General features: G+C 42.1%; 1 protein-coding gene across 1 annotated transcript in view; it reads right to left on the bottom strand.

Annotated features, from left to right (window-relative positions):
* CDH4 (cadherin 4) overlaps positions 1–26086 on the bottom strand; it is a 467566-nt gene that overhangs the window by 71089 nt on the left and 370391 nt on the right. Inside the window, exons 6-7 of the mRNA XM_067307737.1 lie at positions 23955–24099; positions 9537–9709 (exon numbers count right to left, since the gene is read on the bottom strand). Of these exons, the coding sequence (XP_067163838.1) occupies positions 9537–9709; positions 23955–24099 (318 nt within the window). The remainder of the gene's footprint in view (positions 1–9536; positions 9710–23954; positions 24100–26086) is intronic.

Genomic DNA, 26086 nt, shown 5'->3' with positions numbered 1-26086 from the left:
TTTTAGTATGAAATACATCCAAAGATTATGTTTTAATTATTGTAAGTCTATACCCTTAAACATAGGAAGGGGCTGTATTATTAAAAAAATACTATTAGGTCTAGAAAGAAAAGAGTTAACTAAGTCTCTCTTTAAAATGCTAATAACAGACAGTGGTCTGTGGATAAGTTAATTAGTGGAGCCAGCTTGCGTTTAATTATTTCACTTGACCTGCTGCAGATTTATACAATAATCCCTTTAGAGAGGGGAAGGGGCTGTTGGAAAGTATGTGATGTACCAGAGGAAAAACTTTAAATCTATCTGAGCTGAGCAGGTAGTCTTCTAACTAAAATTGGAATGATACACTATTCTCCACTGTAAGACAAGCTCAAATGAAAAAAGAAATGCAGGTCTGAGCCAGAGAGATTATGCTAAGGACCTGGTGAGCTTTCCACTCCGATACTTAACTTTTTTTTCTCCCTATTCAGCTAGGATTTTACTATTGAATAATGTATAAACCAACCCACTGTAGTCAGAGGTGGGATTTCACAAGCAACTTGAAACAAGTGCAACCAGAGTGTACCAGAACTCTCTGAACATACTAAAATGTGTTTGAAGAAAGAAAGGGGCCTATAGACTATTAGTGTATGTGGGATTTTCTTATAGGAGTGGCTCTAAAGATTTTCACATTTAAAAAAGAGAACTGATTAAGTTGGGTATCAGTCCTATTCTCGTTGAGACTCCTTAATCGGACCAATTAAACTCAAAGATTTATTTTATCTCAGTAGGTCAAACCCAGGTCACGTAGTTTTTCAGTGTGGTAACATCTCTTTGATAGCTTGCCCAAATACGAATAAGAAAACGTCATTACAGTTTAACATGTGAATCCATACATTCTCCTTCACAGGCTACAGCATCTTAATGCCATACTTAAAAGAATACTTAAGCAATACTTAAAGGAATACTTAAGCAATACTTAAAGGAAGCCAGGTGTATAAAAGAGTCCAAGACAAATGGAAAAAAACAAATTAGGGAGCTACTTGGACAAACAGAGAACAGCTCCATACACAATGTGTGAGTGGGAAGAAATTCTCCTCATTTGAGCCAAACTGTAGGAATCATTCTTGGCGGAGTCAGCTCCATGGGAGATGTAAACTGGCTGTGGCTATGCTCTTAAACACTAGTTATCTCTCTTTTGTGGTTAGACCATCCTTCTACACTCATCTTCAGGAAGGACATATAATGCACAAGGACTTGAGCTGAAAAACTTCACAGAACAATTAGATTCATAAAAAAGCCACAGTGTTGCTCTGTTTGATCCTCTTCATTAAAAACATGTCATGATGGAGGATGAAATGCGCTAGGACAGGAGCAGGACCAAGAAGCACGTGAGCCATGTATGGCAGATCACCCTGTCAAACATTTACTGCAGAGAAAGCACAGCGATACAGAGATGGGCTCCCCGTCAGCTCCTATGACAGCTACATTTCCCTGGAACAACGGGACTGTCAGCCTCGGGCATAAAACTCCTGATCAGAGAAGATGAAGCCTCCTCAACAACTGGTCTGCAAATGTGAAGCCACCTCAGGTGAGCTGGCATGGCCAGAAAGCCAAGGGTCCCTCCTCATCCCCCAAGGACAGCTCTGACGCTCTCCTTCCCTGAGAGGCCAGGAGGAGAGGCAAAGAAGACACAATATGCCCCAATCACGTGAATACGGCACCTCAGCAATGCCAACAACAAGGCAAAAGTCACTGAGCATTAAGTTCAAAACTGGCAATAACAAAAACATTAGAGCAGAGGGGTTTCTGCAGAACTGCTGTTCTGGTGACAAGCTGACCGTGATTTTCTGAATCACACAGAGCTCCTGTTGCGTAGACCAAAATATTAGGAAGGACATAAGGTTTCATGGAAACTATCAGCCCGTGCATCCATACAGCTCCCTTAACTAAACAGGGACTGTTCTGTCATGTTTCGGTGCATGCAAAGCGCCCACCAGCGCGCCTCCCTCCCCAGAAGCAGAGGTGTCAAGGATTAAATGTCACACATCCATCAGTCAAGGATTAACAACACAGGCTAGCATAAAACATCCTCTGCCTGTCCAGGTTGCATGATTAAATATGTGTTCTTTGCTCTGACTTACTTTCTTTATTAGTGTTTATCTTTGTTTGTCAATGTTATTTACTTCCTAAACCCCCCAGTGATGACAGGGCCATTAGCATTTAGCACAGGGAGGATAATGAGTGAATGTGTGCAGATGAAACTGGAGCTAGAGTGAGCTATTGGTTACACAAACTCAAATTCAAACTGTGCCAACAGACCTTCACAATTTGTATATAATCAGTTGGTCTTCAGCCCATTACATCTGTGCCCTGCTCATCTTGCTGGTGAATTTTTGGGGAGGTAAATACCATGGCTATTTTCCACTCTGCTCACCGGGCTCCCACAGTTTCTAAGCTTTTATCAGCCCTTCAGTTCTTTAGCAGTTTCTCCTGTCATCTCCAGATTTTCTTTTTTTTAGCGAAACACATACTCATGCCACTGTCTTCCATGCCTCCTGCTCAGCACCCTGGACATATTAGTTGTTCCATTCTATCTAGCTATCAGAGAGCTAACAGGGAAATGCAATTAAGAATAACTCTCCTTATACACAAGCTCTAAAAACTAACTGATTTTATTTAGAGAGTTGCAGCAATCAGTGCAGAAGATGGTAAGGTACAGATGGAAAGGTCTTCCAGAAAGACACAAAGCCACTGCTACTCGGGAAATGCAGCTGAGGAGAAACATCTTTTCCCGGCCCTGAAACAAGGCTTCAGGACCGCCGATGTAATTCCCTTGCTAACTGAAACAAACGGCGTTGTTCCTACGATGAGGCTTCCCTCACACCCTTCCCACATTGCAGCAAGGCGACCGAGGAACCTGCTAAGCAAGGCTGGACCAACAACACCCGGAGAAGATTCAAGCCCTCCCCACCAGCTAACGGCTGGTATCTCAAATTATGACAAGTGGCCCTCCACTGGGCGCATGACGCGTTTCCAAAGGCGGCAAATGGGGTTAATAAAATGAACCTTCTTCACTGATGAGTGGTAATGCTCCTCACCGTAATTTGCTGAAAAAGGTCATTCTTGCCTATAATGAGAAAATGAAATGCATGCTGGAATGATGGAGAAAGCTCAAATCAGTCCTACATACAATGTGGAAACATAAACCAGAATCAAGCATAAATCTACTGGCTAAATTCAGCTTATGGCTAATCAGCTCTTCCTTTGACAGGATATGCTGCTGTGGAAATGGGATAATTTTGTAACTGAATAATTTAACCAGTTTTATCTTTAAGTAATGATTTCAGGCATATTAATATATAAAGCTTCAGTATTTACATTTTTGTTATATGGACTTGAAAAATTACAAGATATCAGGAATAATACACTATTCGGTGCCAAATGACATTTATGGAGTGGCTTTCATCCCCCAGAATGACTTTGTGCTCCACGAATCCCTGGGATGGAGCGCGGCAGCTCGGCAGACAACTCAGGCAGTCTGCTGTGCGGCAGGACTGGTGGGGGACTGCTTTTCAACATCAAAGAGAAACTCTTCTGCAAACGCTAAGGCTGGAAGGGACAAGCAAAACACACAGACCGACCTGCTGCACAGAATACGCTATAGCATTTTACCTGCTCACCCCTGTTAGGATAATAATTTATGTTACACATAAATTATGTTACAAGGCAAGTTCCAGACAGACTTCCAAGCATTATTTGAAGACTGTGAGAAGTGGAAAATCCACTTACCCTTGGAAGTCTGTTCCAGTGGTTAGTCATCTCAGTCTTAGGAAAATACCTTGGGAGCCTGTGAGTCTAGAAGCTAAACACAGAGGCTTGTGGTCCAAATTCATAGAAATGGATGTGCCTCGCTGGCAAAATAATGACTAATCCCCCACTCTCTTCCTCCTCCCATGAGTCTGGCTGGGGAAGCATTTTTCTGCATATGTTTTAACGCAGTGAAACGAGGACTCCATCTTTACAAACAAGACGCTGGTGCTCAGCAGAACCAAACAACCTTGTTTCAGTTCTTCGGAAAAATAATGGAGAACCTAAAACCCAGAATCCCTCTCACTTTAAAGAACTCCTATAATAGATACAAATAGCAAATGCTGTGCGTGTTAGATTGTGCCTGTCAGAAGGTGACATACTCTTACCAATTTTGCATTAGTCCTCACTGCTCCTTGGAGATGGCTAATTTGAGCGAGGAAAATGGGAAACAGAAATTCTTATGATGCAGTCAAGCCATTTAGATGTCACTTTCGCTCATTCTTTGTATTTTGTCAGTACACATACATGACTGATAATCTGCACAGATTCACTCATATATCACTTGTATCACGTCAAGATCCTTCAGAATCACATTGCAACAGATGTTCCTCCAGCCCTCTTCGGCGGAGGAGGTGCAGCTTTGCAGCATATCACATTGATACGCAGTGAAGGGGAAATAATTAACACAGGGGACCATAATTCAGAACAGAATAAATTCCTTTTGTTACATTCCAGGGGCGTAAAACAGATTGAAAGCTGCTGGACTGTCCTGTCAGTGGAAAATTTTCCGGTACAGTAAGCAAGGCTAGGTCTATGTTACCTCATTGCTATACTTAAAGAGTACTAGCTGGCTGGGGGGGGGGGGGAAAATAAAAGCCCAGACTGAATACACTGAGTTTGTGTAATCTCAAACTAGTGTATTGGCACCATAGGATTATTCCAGGAAGGACAAATTATAGCAGTCCCAATGGTTAAATTAATTCCCAGCTGTCACCAGTGTAATGCCTTCTTTACTCCCAGCCAGCCCCAACATTTTGAAATGAAGGGATGAGGAGGTTTCCAACAGATACCTGTAGTCACCGAGCGATAAATGTACCCAAAATAGTTATTACAGATGGTACAAACCAATCATGGTTTCTGGAAGAACAGAATACCGCATTTTTTCTTAACATAACTCTTCAAAATTCTGTGCTCTCCGAAACATTGCAGCAAAACCACAGTGTTGGAAAAGAGATAACTGTCTCTGCCAATGAGAAGAACTTTTGCACTTCCCCACAAAAATTCTGCCATTTCATTCATAAATAAAATAAGCCACTAACTTGGCTGTTGGCAGGCACTCCCTTTTATCCTTCACTCACTTGAGAAAGACTAGCAACATCACATTTTCAGAAAGCCGAAGGTAGTAATCATAGAATTGGATTTCATGTATTTTTAAAAGCATTTGCAGCAGCAGTGCTCCAATCACTTTTAAAAGAAATATAAACACACAGAAATTTGGAAGAAACAACTCAAGAGTTCCTGACTTGCTTTATTTTTTTTTTAACATGAGACGAATGCTTTGGGAAGGGCCTCCCTTCTAAAGAAGAACTCAAAAAGTTAGCAACATTACACTACAAGCACTGCGGAGCCAAAATACTTATTATCTCAAATAAGCCTGGATGACATTTGAGATGTCTCGACATTTATTGGCCTGCCTTCAGCATGTGGAATCAGCTGGTTCCTTTTCTCTCATTTCTTGTTTTTTTTTTTCCTTCCTCCTTGCTCAAAGTCCTTGTTCATAAAATATTCAGTGGAAGCTCTTCAGAGGAAGATATTGCCTATGCTATAGCCCCAGTGCAGGTTTCCTGTGCTACTGAGACAGACATCCTGCCACCAGAGAAATCAAAATAGCTGATAGAGTTGAATCACTGCACCAAGAGCTCACCGGTTGCCTTCAGATGGATAGTCTGGATGCCAGTCTGAGCAGTAGCGGACAAAATGAGCCAACGTGCAGGCCAGTTCTGGTCACTTCTGCATGGCGACAGGGAGAAATGCTACTTTTCAGAATGAGAAACAGAAATATGGAAGTTCGACCTGTTTAATAGCCCCAGCTGGGGACAATTGACCCATTTTTTACCTCTGATATGTACTTCCGTGGAGAAAAAAAGAACAGTGCAGTCTGGAATTTGGATACGCTGCTAAATTCAGCAGGCATCACGACTAGCAGTTGGCTAGTGGTTCTTAGTACTGCCACCTATTTCTGCAGCAGCCTGCCATAAATTAGATAAATTAGCACAGTTTTCCCCCCTAGAACTTCATTATAATCTGCTCTCCTCCCGTTCATAGCCTTCCTTATTAATCCATACATTTTGTGCTTCAGTCACTACCTGATCTTTTCCTCACAGTTTTATTAAATCAACTACAAATTCCCTGCATTTTCTTCACATTCTCCTGTTTTAGAGCAAGTATCTGCTTTTAACCTTTTCATCTCAGCCTGCTGTTTGAATGTACCTTTGAAACTCCGGCACAGTCTAAATCCCTATCATTTTTCCCTATTAGTTCAAGGGATAGATGTTCCTTTGTTCCACCCTTGGCATTTTTCACCCTTATGCAGGCAGGAGCTTAAATCAGACTGTTGCTAAACTGTCCTCCTTTAATAATTTTTATGAAGTGCAGTCCAATTATCTTTATCTTCCTTGGGGATCCATTCAATTAAGCGCAGTCGTAATGAGTGAATGGACACAGAGCATTGTAACCATATTTACATCCAGATTAATGGGAACCAGGTAAGATAACTTTAAAGCCATCAATATTTTAATACCTTGGCTTTTCATTTTGCTGTCTTCAATGTCAGACACATTTAGAGAGACCAGCACAATTTTAGAGGCTGTTTTTAATTTCCTCCTTGGTTTATGGAAATGAGGGTTTAGAAACAGCAATAAACTACACGAATTTGTCTCAGAATAGGTTTCCTGCAGGTTAACTGAAACAGTTCTCCTGACACAACTAAGCTGAAAAGCTCAGTCCAATTTATTGGACGTTCCATGAATTGAGCATAATGTAAGAAACCAGTCAATACCAACATTTAAGTGGAGATGCTGAGAACACCGGGAAGCCTAGCTAAGGGCGAACGCAACAGAAATACTGAACTAGAACTGCCAATTCTGAAGTGACTTTCCTCCCCTCCGAAAGACGAATGCTGGATCAGGAATATGGACCTGTCTCTCAGCTACAGAAGAGCTTTGACAGCTCCTTTCACACCTGCTTTGAGGCACCTTTCCACTGCTGGAGCAAGGTAGAAAGGTCTAACTCTAAATGAAAACCTGGTTCTGTTTCAACACGGTTTAACGTAACAGTGTCATAGGCACTGATAAATGTGTCAATAAGCATCTGGAGAAATAACCTGTATCCAGGGAATTTATCTTGGTTGTAGTAGTTTCGGCTGAATAGGTCAGATTTGTTAACATTTTAATTTACACAAATCTGCATTCCAAATACTGCTCTTCGGCTCCTTTTCCTAACAAAAAGAAAATGTCAGCAGCAAAACCAAATTTACTCCCCTAATAGCTTTTTCAAGATTTCAGGAAAAACAAATACAAACAAAAAGGCAATCTGTGGTACAGTTACAGAAGTGCTTAAACACATTTTTCAATTCAGACCTAACATAATTTTATGTTAATAAAACAGAAACTTTTTTCAACTCCAGCTGTAATCCTGAAAAGCAGTGGAAAGCTCTGGGAATACCCATGTTCTGTAGCTTCAGGGCAGCCCCAGGATTGTGCCCAGAGCTCGTTGTTTGGCCTCGATCCACCTGTCCCTGGCCCAACCTGGTGTCCTCAAGCCGTGCAACAGTTAATGTCATGTTCCTATATATGAAGTGCTAACTTGCCTTGATTCCCAGATGCAACAGGGGAACGAACATGAAGTATATGGTTTCCCTGTGAGTTTTAAAATATTTCAGACACAATGAGATATATATGAAAAAAGATCATGATTCTGCCTTATCCTTCCCCCTATATATTGCCTTTTGCTTTTGATTTGCTGATTAAAACCTCTGTCCCATCTTGCTATCCCAATCGATGTCTCTGAAATTAATATAAACCTATGGCCTTTCTATATCCTTACAGTCCTGCATCAAACTGCTGGCCCCACTGATGTCAAGGGGGCATTTCCCACCTCTGAGCACTTTGTCACTGTCCCTCCGAGGGCTGCTAGCAGTCTCGGTAGCACTTGTGTTTCCTCTTTGACGGCAACCACGTCACAGGCCTCAGCGTTGCCTACGATAATCTACTGCTTCAGGTTCAGTTAACTTTCTCATTTTCTAAGGAAAAGCAGTGGGGAAAGGTCAGACTGTCCTAGGTTGTGCTTGCAAAGCCTTCTGCATCAGTCTGGAAGGAGCAGGCTGTGGTGTCCCTCCTGCCCCCAGCTCTGCTTTGCCTGTCTTCACGTCCTGAAGCCGTGGTGGAGCCTTGCACCCCACCAACGGGTGTCTCAGCCCCAAACACACCAGCACCCTGCCTACGCTGGGCAGGGGGGAAGGAAAGGAGAGGAAAGGAAGAACAAAACCAGTGTCCGGTGCCTTCGCCCCCAAACGCAGGACACTTGACTCTGTTAGAAATGGATTTTGCTGGACTTGTTGTCTCTGGGGACTGCCTGAGCTGAAACATCTGCACCTACATCGAAGTATTAAGTTTATTTGCTGCACAGTCGTACTATCAGTGGGATATCAGTTCAGCGAACAAATGATCTTTCCAATCACTCACGAGTTCATCAAATAAGATCTCTTAATTGCAGTGAACAGGTGATGCCCCAGCAACTTTACTGTCCAACAGAAAAAAGACACAATTTAAGCTTCCAATCTCACTTCAGAGCCAGGGACCCCTGTCCCTTCCCTCCTCACGGTCGCTCCCACCCATCACTTACACTAAATTGATTTTTGTTTGAAGTGTGAGGTATAAATCCTTTCACCTTCTGTTATATACACCACCAGAGAAGGCAGAGCTTTGAGAATTATATTATATAGCCTATACTAGCAAAGCCTATTTTTGTCAGTTAAAATGGTATTTTTTCTATATTTGGAAACGCCAAATTCTACATACAATGTAGAACGCCAGGAAGAAGAGGTATTAAAAGCAGAGCATCACACAAAACCAAAAGCACGTGGTTGGTAACACACACCGGAAGACCTTTTCCTAATTTTAATTAGCGAACAGGAACCAGCGAACGGGGACTGCGTAGCTTTACTGACAGGAGAGAGTGGAGCTGTTAGTGTCTCCCCAGAAAGCAGTGGCTGGGAAATGGCACTAGGATGTCATCACAAAACATTAAAGGCACGTCAAATACAGGCCCTGTAACTGCTTCCAAAGGTAAAATGCAAAGAACTAACCAAGGTAGGTCTGGAAAGGGCTATTAATGTATGCCACTTTATTCGTCCCCCGACAGAGGGGGAGTAAATGCCAATTTATTCACCCCCTCTCGTACCTTCTGAGGTATTTTCGAGTACTTCAAATTGTACGAACTTATGCAAGGAAAATATCAGCATCACAAGTGAGGAGATTCTCCCAGGGGTTCACGGATTGACAAGGATTAAGGCAAAAATTCTGCACCAAATCAGAGCTACGACGTCCCACAGCTGCTGCAGCAGCAAAGACCACCAACGCCACTTTGGGACTCAGACTTTGGGAGGGTTTGCATTGGAGGCAGAATTTGGGCGTTACAAGCTGGTAATCATCAACAACTGGAAACTGCATTATGCTTTTTAAACTCACCTCTCTGTCCAGTCCTGCAGCCACTGTGACAATGTCTCCTGTCTCACTGTTGATGGTAAACATATTCTGCGACGGGCTTTGCGGGGTCTGAGTCACAATTCGGTATCTCACCATCCCGTTCGCTGTAGTGCTATCATCTGCATCATTTGCCGTCACTGTCATCACATAGGTACCTTGAAAGAAGAGAAGGCAAAACATCAGGAATATGCCGTTGCACAGCAGACTGCAGCACCATGGACTCGAGGGCGTGCGTTTTACTCAGCAACACCACAGACTCGACGTCCCATTTCAGTCTAGACAGCTAGACAAGGCAAGGATTATGAAAACAGTAACACTGCTGAGACTAGATGATCTGTAAGGACACTGATTACACAAAACTGGTATATAGAGAGAAGTTATATGAGGATATCTACAATTAACTTCAAATTCTTTCAGCGTCAGTAAGTTCTAGGGCAGCATTTTTTGTCCTGCAATTTCATGAAAATTCTCACAGGAGATTTTTTTCCATCTACCAATCCCTGCATTTACATGTATTCAACAGTATTTCCAGAATTTAATAGCGGGAAGCCCTTCAGAGTTCTCAGCAGCTTCAGAAGGACCCCATCAACATGCCCATGCTCAGTGCAGCAAGCAACCGCCTGCTGCCTCCAGTTCTTGTAGAAACGTCCACCCTTCTTACTCCTGGTGGAGAAAAAACATTTCTGCCAAGCAAATGGAACAGCTGCTGCCCAGCAGGACAGAAAATCAATGATTTGGTATGTGTGGCCAGCAATGTATTGAATCATTGGTTTGTTTCTTGCTAATCATCAGTGTCTTCATTTGCCTTGTAAAAAAAAATCCCTACTTTCTAGATACTGTTGGGAGTGCACTGATGCTCTGACAGGCTCATTATCACTGGAGTTTGGCAGCAGGGTGTTTTCATAAAGTGGGAAATTATCATTACGAGGTGGAAGATGTTACTTGATTGGATGGACTCCTGCAGCTGCGTGGTCCTGTGACCCCCCCCTAGAGCTCACTGGGCCCAGCTTTAGGCTTGTTATACTGGTAGGAAAGAACCACTAAAAGGGCAGACACATACTGCTTACAAAAAGCCATCTGCAACAGCGTATAAATCTAATGAAATGAGACTCAAAAGGAAGGAGTGGGAGGCAAAGAGAGACAGCGAAAGCTGACATAGCCTTGCCTTAATGACCATCAAAAACCAAGAGCACCAACGGAAAGCTGGAAGGTGTCGCTTTTACACTGCCCGTTTGGGAACTCTGGAGAGGATGAGTCAACTCACGAGCGAGCTGTGCTGGAGGAGACCAAAGCGGTCCCAAGAAGAACGCTAGCTGATCCAAGATACAGCCATGTGGTGCTTTGCAAAAGGAGCTGAGCTTTTCTGCCCACTTGGCCGGACATGAGCCACCACCAAACCAGAGGCTAACTGCATCCTGATTCCCAGCTTGAGCAGAGTTAACTAGCTGCCAGTTCAGAGCAGAAGTACATCAGATCTGCACCAAGAGCAAGCAAGCTTGTACCTGTTTGCAAGAGAGTTTAAAAACATACCCCATGCGCTAAATGGGAAGATCTATCAATGGCTGCAGCCTCCCAACTTTCTGTACCTCAGCCAAGCAACTCTAAGACACTCAGCAGGCAGGCAATCTCACCAGCATCTTCCCCAACTTCGGGGAACCAACTTTTTTCAGCATTATCAAGAAATGGCCTCATAAGTTTGTATTTTTGCACTGTGGAAAAAGCTCTGCTGAATTCCTTCTATCTGGCTCAATCAGCCTCTTTTTGTTCTCTGTGGTGATATATATCCCTGTGAGTTTCCTTAGTTCAATAAGAATTATAGATTAAAAAATAAATGAATGTGTAAGGCAAATTCTAATGATGAATGCATTCCTATCTTTCTGCAATAATCCTGATTCACATTTGTGAAATGAAAACAAACTATTCAACAACTTTAACATTTTTCCAATCAATAAACTTCAGTAGAAGGAAGGAACACTGAATTGAAACAAGGTTGTGCAAGCAATGATTTTTTCTCCTTTCTCTTGAAGCATTCTTCCTTTTCTCTTGTGCAAAACCAGTTATCACGAGACGACTGATACAAATAAAGAAGCCATCCCTCAGATAAGTACAGGGGAAATGTACAGGAGAAATTTAAATAGAAAACATGCGGAATGAGGAGATGTTTGATTTGGAATTTATGTTATCTTAATGCATTCTTTACTGAAAATATCTCTGAAGAGAATGTCAAAACCTGGGGCTAATGGAAACAGAAGTGGAAGAGGAAAACAGAATCTATTTTAGGAGATGTGCAGTCTTAGGACATATTCCGAATAACAGGTGGTATTTCATGATTCAGTTTTAGTGCAAGGAACAGCTCTGAAAGAAAAGTTATTGGGGCTACCAAGTTCAGATGAGAGAAAAATAAGGTCCTTCCAAAAGCATGGAATGCCTCCATGTAAAGATTTACCAGGTGCCCCAGCTTCCTGCGATTAATTCCAGATGACTCAGGGCTGCCTCTACACAGAGACGGGCGGAAGAAACATGGGCAGGAGGACAAGTCCCTTCTGTGGCACCTCACAGGTCCCCACTCATCCAGGATCTCCCAGGCTGCACTCCAGTTTCCCAAATAAATCAGGGTGTGGGAGACGGCATGTTCCCAGGTCGGAAACAGGCTGCAGTTGTGGTGGGCACGCGGTGAGCTGATAGCAGCTGTACTGCGGAGCACACGGTGTATAGGAGGTCTTCCCCACTCCTTCCCTGTCCTTTTGGTTTCTTCACTGCAGTGCAGCATTTTGACCGCTGGACTGAGCACAGTTGCTCTAGGAAAAAGGACTACTTCAACTGCCTTTGACCTGCCTCCCCGTAACGGGAGATGGGACTGGACAAATGTCTCTTAAGTCGTGCACTCGGCAGCAGGCTGCTGTATTTCAAGTGGCAATCTGCTCCCTATCTATCTTTAATATCTATAATTCTGATTATGAAACCCAACTTAAGAGAAAATAGAGAGAGGTTTGGGGAACTTGCCATTAATTACTAACTTGTAACTTAATAAAGTGTCCCCTGCAAAGGGACTTGTGCAGCTGTAGTGCTTTGCAGCACATTATGCAATTTAAGGAGTCACTTCCTTCCGCGGCTCTCCATTGCTCCCTGGGGCTTGGTGCCCGACCGCAGCCTGCTATAAGCTAGTTGCAAATTATTTCTTCCTCTCTGCAGTCTGGAAGGTGGCTGGGAAGAGCTGATATGTGCGTTCCTGCTCCTTTGCTCACACAATTCCTACCCCACAATGTTGAACCAGCAATAACAGCCTTATGGGATGTGCTGCCATCCATGCTGTGAGCCATTCCCTGAGGACCACTCTCGGGGGGTCGGCTGGACTAGCTGCGTATGGTCCAGTCACTTCCTATACATTTAGTCTGTCTTTAAGCAAGACATAGATCCTGCTAGATGCCTGTGTGCTGCAGTGATTGGTATAAACACATATATCTAGGTACCAGAATATTTAAATAGAGCAATGTGGATATACACTGCTGCAGCGTCTAACATCTTCTGGGTACTATATAAAGTCCTCCACTGTACTAAGTCAGTTGGTGATGATTTACCTACTATAAAGATAAATAACATCAGGTATCTATGTCCTGTGCATAAGGATACCTTTCCAAATATTTTATATTAAAATAAAGAAAATACATCCTTATCTCTTGCTCCCGTTAAACAAATTAGGCAAATATACAGCAGCAGCATGTACAGTTCTTACACACTTGAGGACAGAGGCTGGTTTTGTTAGGATGTAAGTGAAAAAATAGTAAACAGTGTACAGACTCCGCAGTCTGGCTTGTAGGATATGTGTAAGCATTTTGTGGAAATCTAAGTATTAACCATACTATCTTCAAATCACTATATCCTGCCCAAGCAGACAGACAGCAGTTCCCACAGCCCAGGAACTCAGTTTTCCTTGTCACGGGGCAGACCCTGGGCAAGCTCTTCCAGCTCTTGCTCAAGACCTCCACGCTGTACCCCCAGGTTTTGGGTCACACCCTGCCAGCGGTGATGGCAACTACAAGACAGCATCAGAGGTGTACAAAGAGGGCAAGAGAGACTTTATGTTTTCAGTGTGTGAGAGAGGCATGAGCTTCATTTTCTGGTCTCAAGGGCTAGCTCACAAGCATGCTGACATCACTAAATGAATGCATGAAGTGCTGAAACTCAAGAATTTGACCCAGTCTCTGCAGTGCATCACATAACAAATACCCAGTCCAGAAGGTGTGCTTGATATAACTGCATTAAAATACACACCTGGCCTACTAACGCAGGTAGATAACCTGTTGAAAGGAAAACATTCCTCATCAAATCAAGCACATGGTATGTTAAATAAAACACCTAACCTAGTACATCATGTCAATATCAAATCAAATTTGTTGCATGTTGAACAGCTCTTCCAAGAAACAGATTGAATTATCATGCACAGCTAGTGATGACAAGATTACTGTGCATTAGCTTTTCATTAACTAATGTGCCAAATTCATATATCACCTGAGCTAAAATTAATGCACGGCACGACAAAGTAGATCTATCAATAAAAGACAAGACACCAAGAATGTGAACTTGACAATGCATTCCATGTTATTTTCCAAAGACTGCAATCTCCTATATGTTATTTTGTCAAATGCAGTATTTTTGTTTCAACCTAACGATGGTCAAGACATATGAGAGAGACGCTTGAATGCACCCCTGATGGAAAATATTCCTACTGGATTAATCAAGCTTTCTACAGGATTGGCAAGACAAAACCTGAAAGAATCTGGGGAGAAGGAAGCAAAGGATAATCATTTTTATCTATATACTAGGATTTTGATTCTCAAACAATTTTAAAATTAATCGCATCTGCTTGTAAAAGACCGCAAAAAACAATTTGCTTGGATTCACTATATCTCATTGGATCTGAAGTCATAGTACATGTTGGGTGGGTAAAAACCCCCAACTCCTTCCCCCCAAAACAAGAAGGAATATAGCTGCCCTATATACACGTGAGCACACAAACACACAGTTACGGACAAATTTCCCCTCAAAACCTCTCTGGAATCTGAGAATCAGCATGATTCTTTCTAGCTCAGATGCTACTAGAGCACACCAAAAACTGCTAATTCACATCACATTGTCTGCAGTCGCTGCTCTCACTTACATCTACGCAACCTCATTTCTCTGAAAAGACTAGGCTTTCATCGTTTTAAGGCATACAAACAATATCTTAGCACAGTTGTGCTCCCAACTCTTTGTTACAATTGCTTTATAATTGCCATTTTTTTTAGTTGGTTTGATATCCATTAGTTATATTTAATGCATGTTAAAAGAAAGAGCTAATGGGCACTTATCATGAATCCAAATAAAAAAAAAGACAAAAAACCTTTCACTCTGCCCTTTATAACTACTTATCACTATAAAATACACAATCCTCTCTATCTGCTCCTGTGATATAAACAGAAAAGCTAAATCTTCACCTAGTTTTCACTGATAGCACTGGTTCTCTGCTGAGCTTTATCTTACAATTTATGTTTTTTAATGGCTGGTAAATGGTTGCAGAATCATTAAAGGTTGGTTAACCTTCTCAGTCTAATTTTGACCTACAAGATACTTAATTTAATCATTCCCCCATAGAAAAGGATTGACTCATTATGTGCAGACATGTAGTGATGGCCATATTACATTAGATCTTCATTAACCCAAGTTAATAATGGCTTTGTACTAATGGAAACCTCCCCTTCCTCCTATTTTTTTTTCCAAATTGGAAAGTTCACTTAGTGAATACTCTGCATCCAATGTTAGATAGAGAGAAGGGAGTAATTGTTGATGGGAAGATTAAATACCTGAGAGTACTGCAAAATTTACAACATTTCCTAAAAATAAAATTTGCAGTTCAAAACAGTTTCTTGATATTAGTTGTCTTTCACAGAGAGGACAAGAATCTCATGGTCCTACTCGCAGTAGGAGCACTTCACCCTCTAAGTGATTTCAGTCACTGCAAGAAGATCTCACGGACAGAAAGACAGCACTCTACACACGTAAAGATGTCAAAACCCAATTACAACGGGGATCCTGAACAAGTCCTCCAAGTACTGCAATTATACATATAATTACTTGTACATCGCCTATGTACGGCAGGCAGCAATCACCTTAAAATGTGATCTTTCCTACTAATAAACAGGAGGAAGTGTGCATATGCTACTTGTCTTTTCAACTGAAAGATAAAACGAACAAGATTCTTCCGTTCGAGACAGGAGGAGGAGAGGTGAGGGTCAGGCGCGCTGCAGCGCGGCGTAGCATTGCCGGTGCCCGGAGCGGTATAGATGTTACAGCGCAGAGCTCCTCGGGGGTGAATTTACCTTCTCAATAACTATGAACTTAGAACAGTATTTAGAGAACTGCTGTAGTGTCAAAGACTCAAACATATCAGTGAACAAACCTGCATCTTCAAGTAAAAAAAAATGTATTCGATAGGTGACTTGAAGCATTTTCCCATACTCGTTGCTCAGGGTTTGAAATGACAAATGAGAAGTCGACTCCCCAAAGTGTTCATTGGAATCGTATTAGTAAATAGGAACATGTGCAAGACATCAAGATGACAGTAATGCTTGAAACTCTCTTGCACATGTAATAAATTGCAAATATGCTTAAATTAAACTGCATCCCACACACTTTAGATAGATAGAAAACTAAAGGAGAAACAGCACTTTCCTTCTAAATGATACTGCTTCAGTACTAACTGATAGATGCTGTCACTCTCTTTCACCATTATTTTTGTAATCATTGGCAAATTTTGACCTTTCAAGAAGCTAACCTAATTCATAAAGGATGTCACTTTTTAATTAGTGGAGACATCAGATTCTCAGCCTCAAACAAGGCAAGAGTCACCCTAATGAAATAAAGAGAGCAAATGGGTCTGGAGAGACGACTGAGCAAGTCGAAGAGGCTGCTGTCACCTGGAACTGAACTGATACATTCTTACTGTTAAGAATAAAATAAATATCTCAGGACAGAAAATGAACGAATGCACCAAATGTGGCTTATGCAGGGGCATGCCCAGGTTTGAAGATAACTCTTGCACAGCAGCCTGCAGCCTGCTGAGACTGTGAGCACCTCTGAGAAATAACAGAAGTAAAACTTGAAGATGGGCAAAAGCAGATTCAGCCTCTGAGCAAACAGTTTTGATTGCACAAATCGATGAGCCGCAGCTCAGCTGAGTTCCTGGAGATGAATCCTCTTGATTCCCGCAGGCAAATTCAAAGAAATGGAGAAACTGTGACTTAGGACAAGATATTCTGAACACCACCAACGAACTGTGCCTAAAAGTATGGTTAGGTTTCATGCTTAACTGAAGATATATGCAACCAGTGAAATTATGCAGACCAGGCTGCACAAAATCTGAGACTTAACACATCTTCCACAAGGCCTGAATCCAGTTGTTGAATGTTGACTGAGAATAAGAACCATGCAGATTCGTAGCATGGTTTCACAATGTTTTCAGTGCACAGTGGGAAATCTTGATGGACATCTGTAGACTGCTAATGAAATCAAATATTTAGAATTTACTGTAGGCAGCACTTGGTACGGTGCAGAGTGAGAAGAGGAAGAACATAACAAGAAAACACATAGTTGGGGCATATTAGCACTGACTCATTTTCCTGATTCATTGTGAAATGCCAGGAAGCATCACAGGATGTCTAAGGGAGAAGAGTGAGTTTTGCTTGATGCCTGTTGGTCCCCTTCCAAACCCATCCAGAAAATTTCACTTGTTGTCTTTTAAAATTTGGTAACAATAGGAGATGAACACCAAAAGCTCACTGACTTTAAGGAAATGAAGCCAGCAGACAATGTGGCCTGTGGTGTACATTTGCACAGTCTGGTGGATGACCAGACTTCTTTTGTTTATAATGTCATAGGCCAAAAGGCAGGCAACGCACATGCACAGAGGCGCAAACATTCCCCCCCCTCCCCCCCCCCCAAAAAAGCAGCCTAAAACGCTAGCTTCTAACAACTACATTTTGACAGTGGCCCACCAGATATCCCAGGCAGTCTAATTAGCATGATCCCATGCAATTCCTGATTAGCTACCATGTCTTGTTCTACTGAACAATCTACCTTTACAGCATTTACTTTGTAGTTTTATGCTGTATTATTTGTAGTTGCTAGTAAAAGGCAGCAGAGAGTGGACTATTGCAGTGCTGTAACTCACTTCCAGAGTTGTCTCTGAACATTGATTTTCACAATTTTTTTATATCAACTTGGCCATTCCTTCTGGAAGGAAAAACCGTCAGTGTGGGGATTTGCATTTTTTTTCTCACAGCCTTCACATCCCTGCTACTGGGACTGGATGCTTCTGTAACGGAAATTAAGAGGAGCAAAGATTTCATCCATCCCTCTCCAAACAAAATGGAAAGCACTACAACATATGCCTGCAGAGCAATTTCTTATCCTAAAATTGTGTTTGGCTGAGCAAAAGAAATTGAAAGAGAATATTGCATATACTAAGTCTGTGTGCAATGTGTGAGAGAGCGGGTTGTTGGGTCGGACAAGGCCGTTTTTCATAGCATGCAAAGTGCAAGGCTAAGGCTAACATCCATCCGGACTCAAGAGGATGGCGCTGCCCTGAGGTATACACTTCAGCTTGTGATGAACGCAGAAGTAATGCATCCAAGCTGTGAAGAGCTCTGGTAAGATCGGAGGAAACCGTGGAGATGTATTCTGGCACTGGGAAATTTTATCCTTAGGTGATCTCTCTGCAGCAGATGGAATTTGTGTTATTTCTATGCATGCCGGGCTCTAGTGCTATTAGGAAGACGACATATCTGGCACACGCCATGGACTTCCCCCGTGTGATGTGCACCTCGAACAACCTGAGTTAGCTGAGATTTGTGAACCTGTGTAGGCGCTTTGTTGAATTAGGGCCTTCCCAAATGAAGAGTACTAAAATCAATTTACCTCTAAGCTGGTAAAAGAATATTAAATGTTTTAATTATGAGCATCACTATGGTGTTTTTGGAATGTTTCATAATGGAAGAAAGTGGTTTTCACTCACAAAGTCCCACTCGTTTTTAAAAATGAAGCTTTTCCTATTCAGTGATTCCAGAACTCAGGCACTGCCGTTTTCACTTCCTCCCTTGCCTGCAATTTTACTACCCAACAACACTCCCCCTTGCAATTTCACTGAAAGAACAACCTACAGGACACCAAATATCTCTTTATTAACTGTACTATCAGGTTTGAAAAGAGGAAGGAGCTAGAAATGCAGAATCCAAATTCTTCATGTGAACGTATATACAAATGCAACTATACGCCTTGAAAGATTAATTTCACAATCCTTAAATTGCAGTTTAATTTAAAAACTAATTTAGCCTCATAATTGGCTTTCTGTTCAAATCACTGAGGCTAAAGATTTAAATTCTTAATATTCAGATGACTTTCAAGTTTCTGGCCCCATCTGTGTGTTAGTCCACGGTGTTAATCTCTAAGGGAATCTCTGCTGGCATAGAAATAAAATAAACAAACTGGGACACTAATAGAATAATCGTTTTTTTAAATCCCTGGTATTATATATATTGCTTATTTTTACAAGATTTCTTTAACTTAATTTGCCACATACAGATTTGGCTCCCAGCTATTTCATTTTTTAAGTGGCATCACTACCAACAATTATTCTATCAGAGTTCCATGGAATCAGGAGGAGATAGAGAAGTTTTAAATTACCACATTTTTCATATAAGAAATACTAATATTCCTTTATTTTGGAGGATTTATTTTGGCCGTACTTAGAACTCTTTCACACCATTTACCGGGAGGGTGGCAGGAAGAAACTATCCTGCCTACATAATACCCCGAGGAAGAAAGAGGTGGCTGAAATCCCAGTTTAAAAGAAGTCACTTGGAATTCTGCTACTGACTTGAAAAGGACCAAGATGTATCCAGAGAGTTAGTGAAGTGGAAAGGATGAATGGGAATGGAAAAGGCCAGTCTGACAGGAACAAATTGTTTTGGAGAGATGTGTTAATTTTTGACAATCTTTCAGTTAAAACAAAATAGATACAACCCAGAGCAAAGCACTCCAGCCATCACAGAGCGTTTCACATTGACCTTTTCAGAACTGAACGCGTCAGTTAAGTGAGACATCCACATTCGAACGTAAGGTAAATTTTGTGTTGTTTTATCAAGACTAAACTTCTGAAGTGATCAAAATAATCTTTCCCCGTATTATTTTGTTTAGTAATTAAATTCATTTTTTCTTTTCTTACATTCAAGCACTTCCATTCTATCTTATTGTGTATTTTTGGGGGGAATTGTAGAATTTCTATTGAAATAGCACTCCCTCTCCTCTCCCCAAGGACATACCTGGGATGCCACAAGCCCACCTGTGCAACTGCACTGGCTAGGTTCAGGACAGGCAGCAACTGGTGTTGCACAGAGGGAGAAAAAGAGAAGAAACCCCCCAAACCCGAGCTCCTTCCGGCCGTAAGCCAGTACAGCTTGCGCGGCACAGCTCCCAGGCGCAGGCTTTGAAAGGACAGCACAATTCTTGCAGCGTGCACGGCGTTCGGCAAGGAAGCCGTGCAATCCATACCGCTTTATCAGCTCTTGAAAGGAAAGTTCTGCAGCTAAGAGAGAACTTTGCTGATTAAGGCTGCTGGAGGGACCAGGGGAATTTCAGCTCTAGCTTGCAGCTGCATTTTTAAAACGTGGCTGTGTTCTTCATATAGAGGCAAAGTTCAAAGAAGCAGAACATTATTCAGTGTGAGTAAAACATGGCCTTTTAAGATACACTTTCAAACAGTGGCGCATTAAATCAAAACAACTTGCGGGGGGAGAAAGGAAGGAAGAAGGCTGGTCTTGGGGAAGAGAAAATCCTACATCGCTGTTCATGCTCCGCATTTTCGGAAGGGCCTGCATTTAAACATCTGAACTGTCTGGTTGCATCATCTTAGGCTAGATACGCTAGAAATACATCAAAACGTTTTCCAGAGAGTACCAAGAAAGGAAAAAAGCCATGCAATTCAGTTCAACAGCCAGCACACATTTAAAGACACACATGGGCCAGGCTGTGACACACATGTTCACATTAAGGAGAACATCACTCCACAAGGATGAGCCCGTGATTTCAAGAACACTATACTCAGGTGCAAGATGCTATTTCAATTAAGTTATTATAATCTTCACTAGCAACAACAAGCTATTATAATAATAATACTTGATGCTTGCTTTTCTGTTCCTATCAAGGTTTGGTTTCAAGGTGACTGGCACACCGCGGAGAGCACTCCTCGCAAGCCCAGGCAGTCTGAGTGCTCTGCAGGCCGGGAAGCCGCCTCTCTTAAATGCATATCAGACTGTCTCTAGCAAGCCTCTTCACCCTGCTGCCAATTCTTTCAGCTCTTGGAAAATCCCCACTGAAGGCTAGCGGTATTTGAGGCTGAAGTAAGCTTCCTTCTTCCTTGGAGGCTAAGTGCCCAGCAGTGCCTCTCCCCTCACCCCAGTCCCAGAGTGCACGACCCTACCTGCGTTCCCATTTTCTTGGCTCACAGCATGTCCTTCCGGCTTATTCACTCTGAAGCCTGTAGGTCACATCTTGCTTGGCCACCCTGCCACCGCATTGCCTGCAACGGCCCAGCACCGCTGGCACGGCGCCGCTGAGCCCTTTCTTGTTCCCTTTGAATGTGATCTGCTCTATCGATCCTGTTAATCAGCCTTAGATGGGCATCTCAAGGTCACTGCGCTCTGCTCAGTCTGTGCTCAACGGCGGATTTTTGATGGTTTTGCTCTGGGAAATATCCATGGGTAGTGCTTGAGCTCCTTATGCTCTCCTCCTTTTTTTTAAATCTGGGCAAAATTCCTGCCACCTTCAAATGGACATTGGCTGCCCTCAGAGTTAACATTTATTTGGGATACTCTAGTACTCTAGTTATTTTCCTCAAAGGAAGCATACAAAATTATTAAGAGCATCACAGATACCATGGTAATTGCAAAATACTGCCTATTTAATCACAGCCATTCTAAATGGACATATGGAAGATGTGAGAAATAACAATCATATGGGATATCCAGGGAAGAATTTTCAGTCTTCAGGCATAGTTCAATAGCAACGAATAGTGGAAAATGAATGCTGAACTCCTATATCATATAATAAGATTTTTTAGTTTGCTTGAAGCAAATCTGTACTTTATACATAGATATACACACATATGCATATATCTTTATAAATGCATATACATATATAACTTACTGTTGAATCAATATTGAACACTTTTTGCTATCTGTTACCTCTAAGAATATATCGCCTCTTTCATTTGTCGATCATTGTCGCAAATAATTATGAATTCTGGCTGCATATTTTTTCTCTTGCAAAGACTGGTGCAGTTCCTCCTTAGTATTATAACATTCTGAAGCAGCTTGGACTATAAAGGAAGTTTCCAAATCTCTGCAAGATCTATGCTTAGCTAAATATGTTATCTAGACTTGTCTCTACATAAAACAGCGATACATTACTTGGAGGCAAATGAGCACACAGGCATACACAGTAACTCTATGACCTTTCTATCATTTTCTCAGAGACGTAACATCATGATTATTGCCATATACACCGAACGAGGGCCTCGGATACCTACATTCCCAGGAGGTTCTACAAAACCAAGGAATAGAAATTCAATACTAACATAAAGCTTTAAAAGAATACCGATTAAACAGGAAAGGAGGGAAAAAACAAATACATCAAAGACAAATGTAATTGCTTTTGAATAAAAACAGATTGGTTTCTACCTACCTGCCTTAAAGGCAAGCACTCCAGTCTGGGATACAGAATACCAAAAACCACTGGCAGAAGCACAAGCACAAGCATTTTGTAGGCAAAGGTATCCTATTCTGATTTAATAGCTCAAAGGCTTATCTGGGTTTCAAACAAGAAGAGGATGCAATTTACTGCTTCTATCACACAAATGAGCAGAGCTAGTTAAAACATTTGGGAACACTTTGAATATTGATTTATACTAGAATAAGATGTAAGAAATTTGATTTGTTATGGAAATGTATCAACCTTCAAACCTTGATGTGCCCCCAGGTGGCCTTCAATGTGAAAGAAGGAAAAATCCTCTTGGGAGATGTCATTAGAAGGATCAGCTCAGGGACTTCCCGTGTCGCCTCTGCGGACCAGCACCTGGATCAGCACTTTGAAGCCTGACATGTCGCTATGCAAAGCATATCCAGAAGGAAGCTGTACCTATTCTTTCCTCAAGAATAACGTCACACTGTGTCCCCAATATATGTCACCACAGCAGCCCATTCCTCACAACACCAAAAGACAACCAGTCACGACTGCGATTCACTTTGTTAAAAATAGTGGCCACTGGAGACTTTTCTATGACACCTCAGGCAGCAGAGAAGCCATGACAAATGTTTGCTTGCACAAAACAAAAATCACATGGTATTTAACCCTTCAGCTGGCAAACAACTGGATACAAATCTATCTAGGAAAAATCTCACTCAATTTTCACAATATAATTTCTACTTAAATAATGAATACATTCATATTAGTTATGTTCAGTAATAAGCTAAAACAACCTCCTTAGTGTATTGGAAATGGCATAGTTATGCCGCACTCAAATAACAAATCAATAATATAGTTGAAAAGAAAACATTAAAGGCCCCAACAACTGTATGTTTCCAAAAATATAAACATGTCAATGTAAAAATTATCACTTGAATTCTGTGCACAACCTACACTCTCACTGATTTTGCACCCATAAATTTTCTGCAAATCTACTAGTCTTATGCCCATTTCACTCTGTAAGAAAAATCTATGGGAATGGGGGATAAGTCAGCAATTTCAGTGAGAATAATCCAGCTGCCTTTAATAGGTCTGCATCACCCAAATAAGAAAGTGATTTCTTCACACTTTGGGACGCAGCCTTTATTGGAGTCCGATTGGGTGCCAGATATTGAGTTTGCAAACGACCGGATTAAATACCAAGCAGTGAGATATCAAGCATCTGAGGCACAGGGCCAGGGAAAGGTCACTGCTGGGCTGGGTTTCTTGTGAGAATTCTCTCCTTATTACAGGATTTTGCGGCTAGAATAACAGCACAGGACAAGCGTAACACTCACATGAAAGGGCAATACCAAGAATTACTCTGCAAAACTGTTGCTTTTGCAAATTACATGTCCAGGAAGGGCTTACAAAAATCTTGGTTTCTCCTAATCCAAATTTGCACTTTCTCTGCTTCCAGAGAAAGAGATTTCAGCTGAATTGTTGTAATTTCCAGCAGTCTTAAACCAAAGAGCCAGAAACAGAAAACCAATCCTACAATCTCTGTATTTCAGGAGAAGGCAAAGCTACTGGGTCAGATTAATGTTTGAAAGCTTACGATAACTCTATGAATTTTTTCAGCCGTACCTGGTTTAGAGCCTTCATCAACAGATCCATTATAGACCTGGTTTATGAACTCCGGCCTGTTGTCATTCATATCAATCACATAGATGTAAAGGTCAATAGGATTCTCCACCTTGTTCCCATTCATATCCACTGCATGAGCTCGGAGCTGGGAATAAGCACAAGGAAAACATCATATCAGCAACAGGATCTGGTGCAGAATGAGAGACCATGTTTTGTAAAAACTGGCTTTATCGCATAAATTGAGCTGGGAATATCTGAATTCCAGTAGAAAGCAGCAGTGTGGTTTCCATCTACACAAACACCATTTTTCAAGGCATAACATAATATCAAAATAATATTTTAAAATAACAATTGCCAGTGGAAACACTTTAATTTTGGGTTAGTGATCCAATCTCCTTCACTGCTAACAGACCTATGTTTTAATTTTTAAGACACGGTGGATCTTGTCCACCAATCTTGGAAGAGTAAATTTTGCTTCTTTCTAAAGCTGATAAGGATGTTTCAGGGACTGCAAGGACTTCAGATGTTTCTTATGGGATCCCACTGCCTTTCATATCCACAATTACAGTGATTTTTAAGCAAGGGGATTTCAGAATAGCATTAGTATTGTTTATGCTTTGTTTAACCACGGTCTCCAGGAACAGTGGTTACAGCCACCCTTGCTCTAAGCACTGAACCACATAAAACCATTCCCATTCCTTCAAACGGTGGGAGTCTGTTCTGTTGCACCAAGAATGAAATACCTTTCTCGGGCTTAACTAAAATATCAGCGACGAAGCATTACAATAACCAGAGCCACAGTGCTCAGTCCTCATTTAGAGCAGGACTGCGGCTTTATCCTATTAGCAATAACCATCAGTAATAATGCTGGAAAACAAGAGCATCTGTTTTCTGAACAAAAGCGACAGATACGGCATGTCAAAGTCAGTAATTAATAAAACAAGCAATCAACAATAGTCTGGAACAATCAGTAATCAGGTGAAACAAATGGATAGCTTCTTCATTAAAAGGACCAGATGGCCACTCTAAATGGCGCGCACGCTGGATGGCTCCGCGGACGCTGGCTCCGCAAAACAAAAGCCGAGCTCGGCCAGGGCTGCGCAGCGCCCGGTCCCGGCAGGCCAGCGGAGAGACGTCTGGCTGGGCGCCGCTGCGGGTTTTGCTCGCCCCCTTCTCGTTCCAGCGCCGGGGAGCACTGCCGAGCCGCAGGAGCGGCGCTGTCCCTCGGGTGCCGGGCAGAGCCGGGGACCTACCGACCACCCCGCGGCGATTCCTGGGCACGGCGCCGGCTCTTGGGCGTGCCAATGCGCAGCAGCTCGTGGCCGCAGGGGTGCTGGGTGCCCTGGTCCCTCCCGCACCGCCCAGGCAAGTCAGGATGCTCCGCGCTGCCGAGGAGGTCTGCAGCTCTTTTGATGCATGACAAATAAATGTGCTAATTGTATTAGCGCTCGTCTCAGTCTTTTGCTTCTGCAGCGCCCGTGATTGATGCAACTTTCTCCTTCATGTAGGTGTTCAGAAGTCCAGAGCTTATAAAAAGCAACTGCACTCTATTATGACGGGCTGGATTAACAGTTAATCAAGCAAAGAGCACAAACTGCCAGGCGAAATAAGCTGGTAGAAAAACATTTTTTAAAGGAATTTAAAAAACACTTTTTCTAACGACTGAAGAAGTCTGGCTTCATTTTCAACACAGGATGCACCATTTGTATTTCGTGATTTGCAGTGCTCTTAATATCTGCATTCCTTGCCTGCATATAAACTGCTTTGACTCCTGCCTGTTGAGTTATCCTTCATCATGTCAGATGTAGTCATTCAATAACTTTACAAGTCAAAGGTCAGACTGCCTTTGAAAAAAAAAAATTCGGAGCTAAAATTAAAGTTATTATCTTCAAACTGCGGCAGCATTGGGCTCCTTCTTGCCCTATTTTCAGGAGCGGAAACGGTTCCATTCAGAGATAAAGCAGAGAGCAAAGCTGATATCTTTTCCCTCAGATCTGACTCTCCCCCTGCAAAGTTTTAATTACATTTGATAGCTTTTGTTTGAAAGCTCCAGGAATAAGGAATTTCTCAGCACTGCATTTCTATCTGCTTGTTGCACTCGCCAAGCACACGTATGCACGACCAGATTCCTG

The sequence above is a fragment of the Apteryx mantelli genome, chromosome 18 (assembly GCF_036417845.1).
Source record: "Apteryx mantelli isolate bAptMan1 chromosome 18, bAptMan1.hap1, whole genome shotgun sequence".
NCBI classification, from domain to species: domain Eukaryota; kingdom Metazoa; phylum Chordata; class Aves; order Apterygiformes; family Apterygidae; genus Apteryx; species Apteryx mantelli.
Note: the sequence above shows the minus strand (reverse complement) of the source record. Positions and strands in the feature narration are given on the sequence as shown.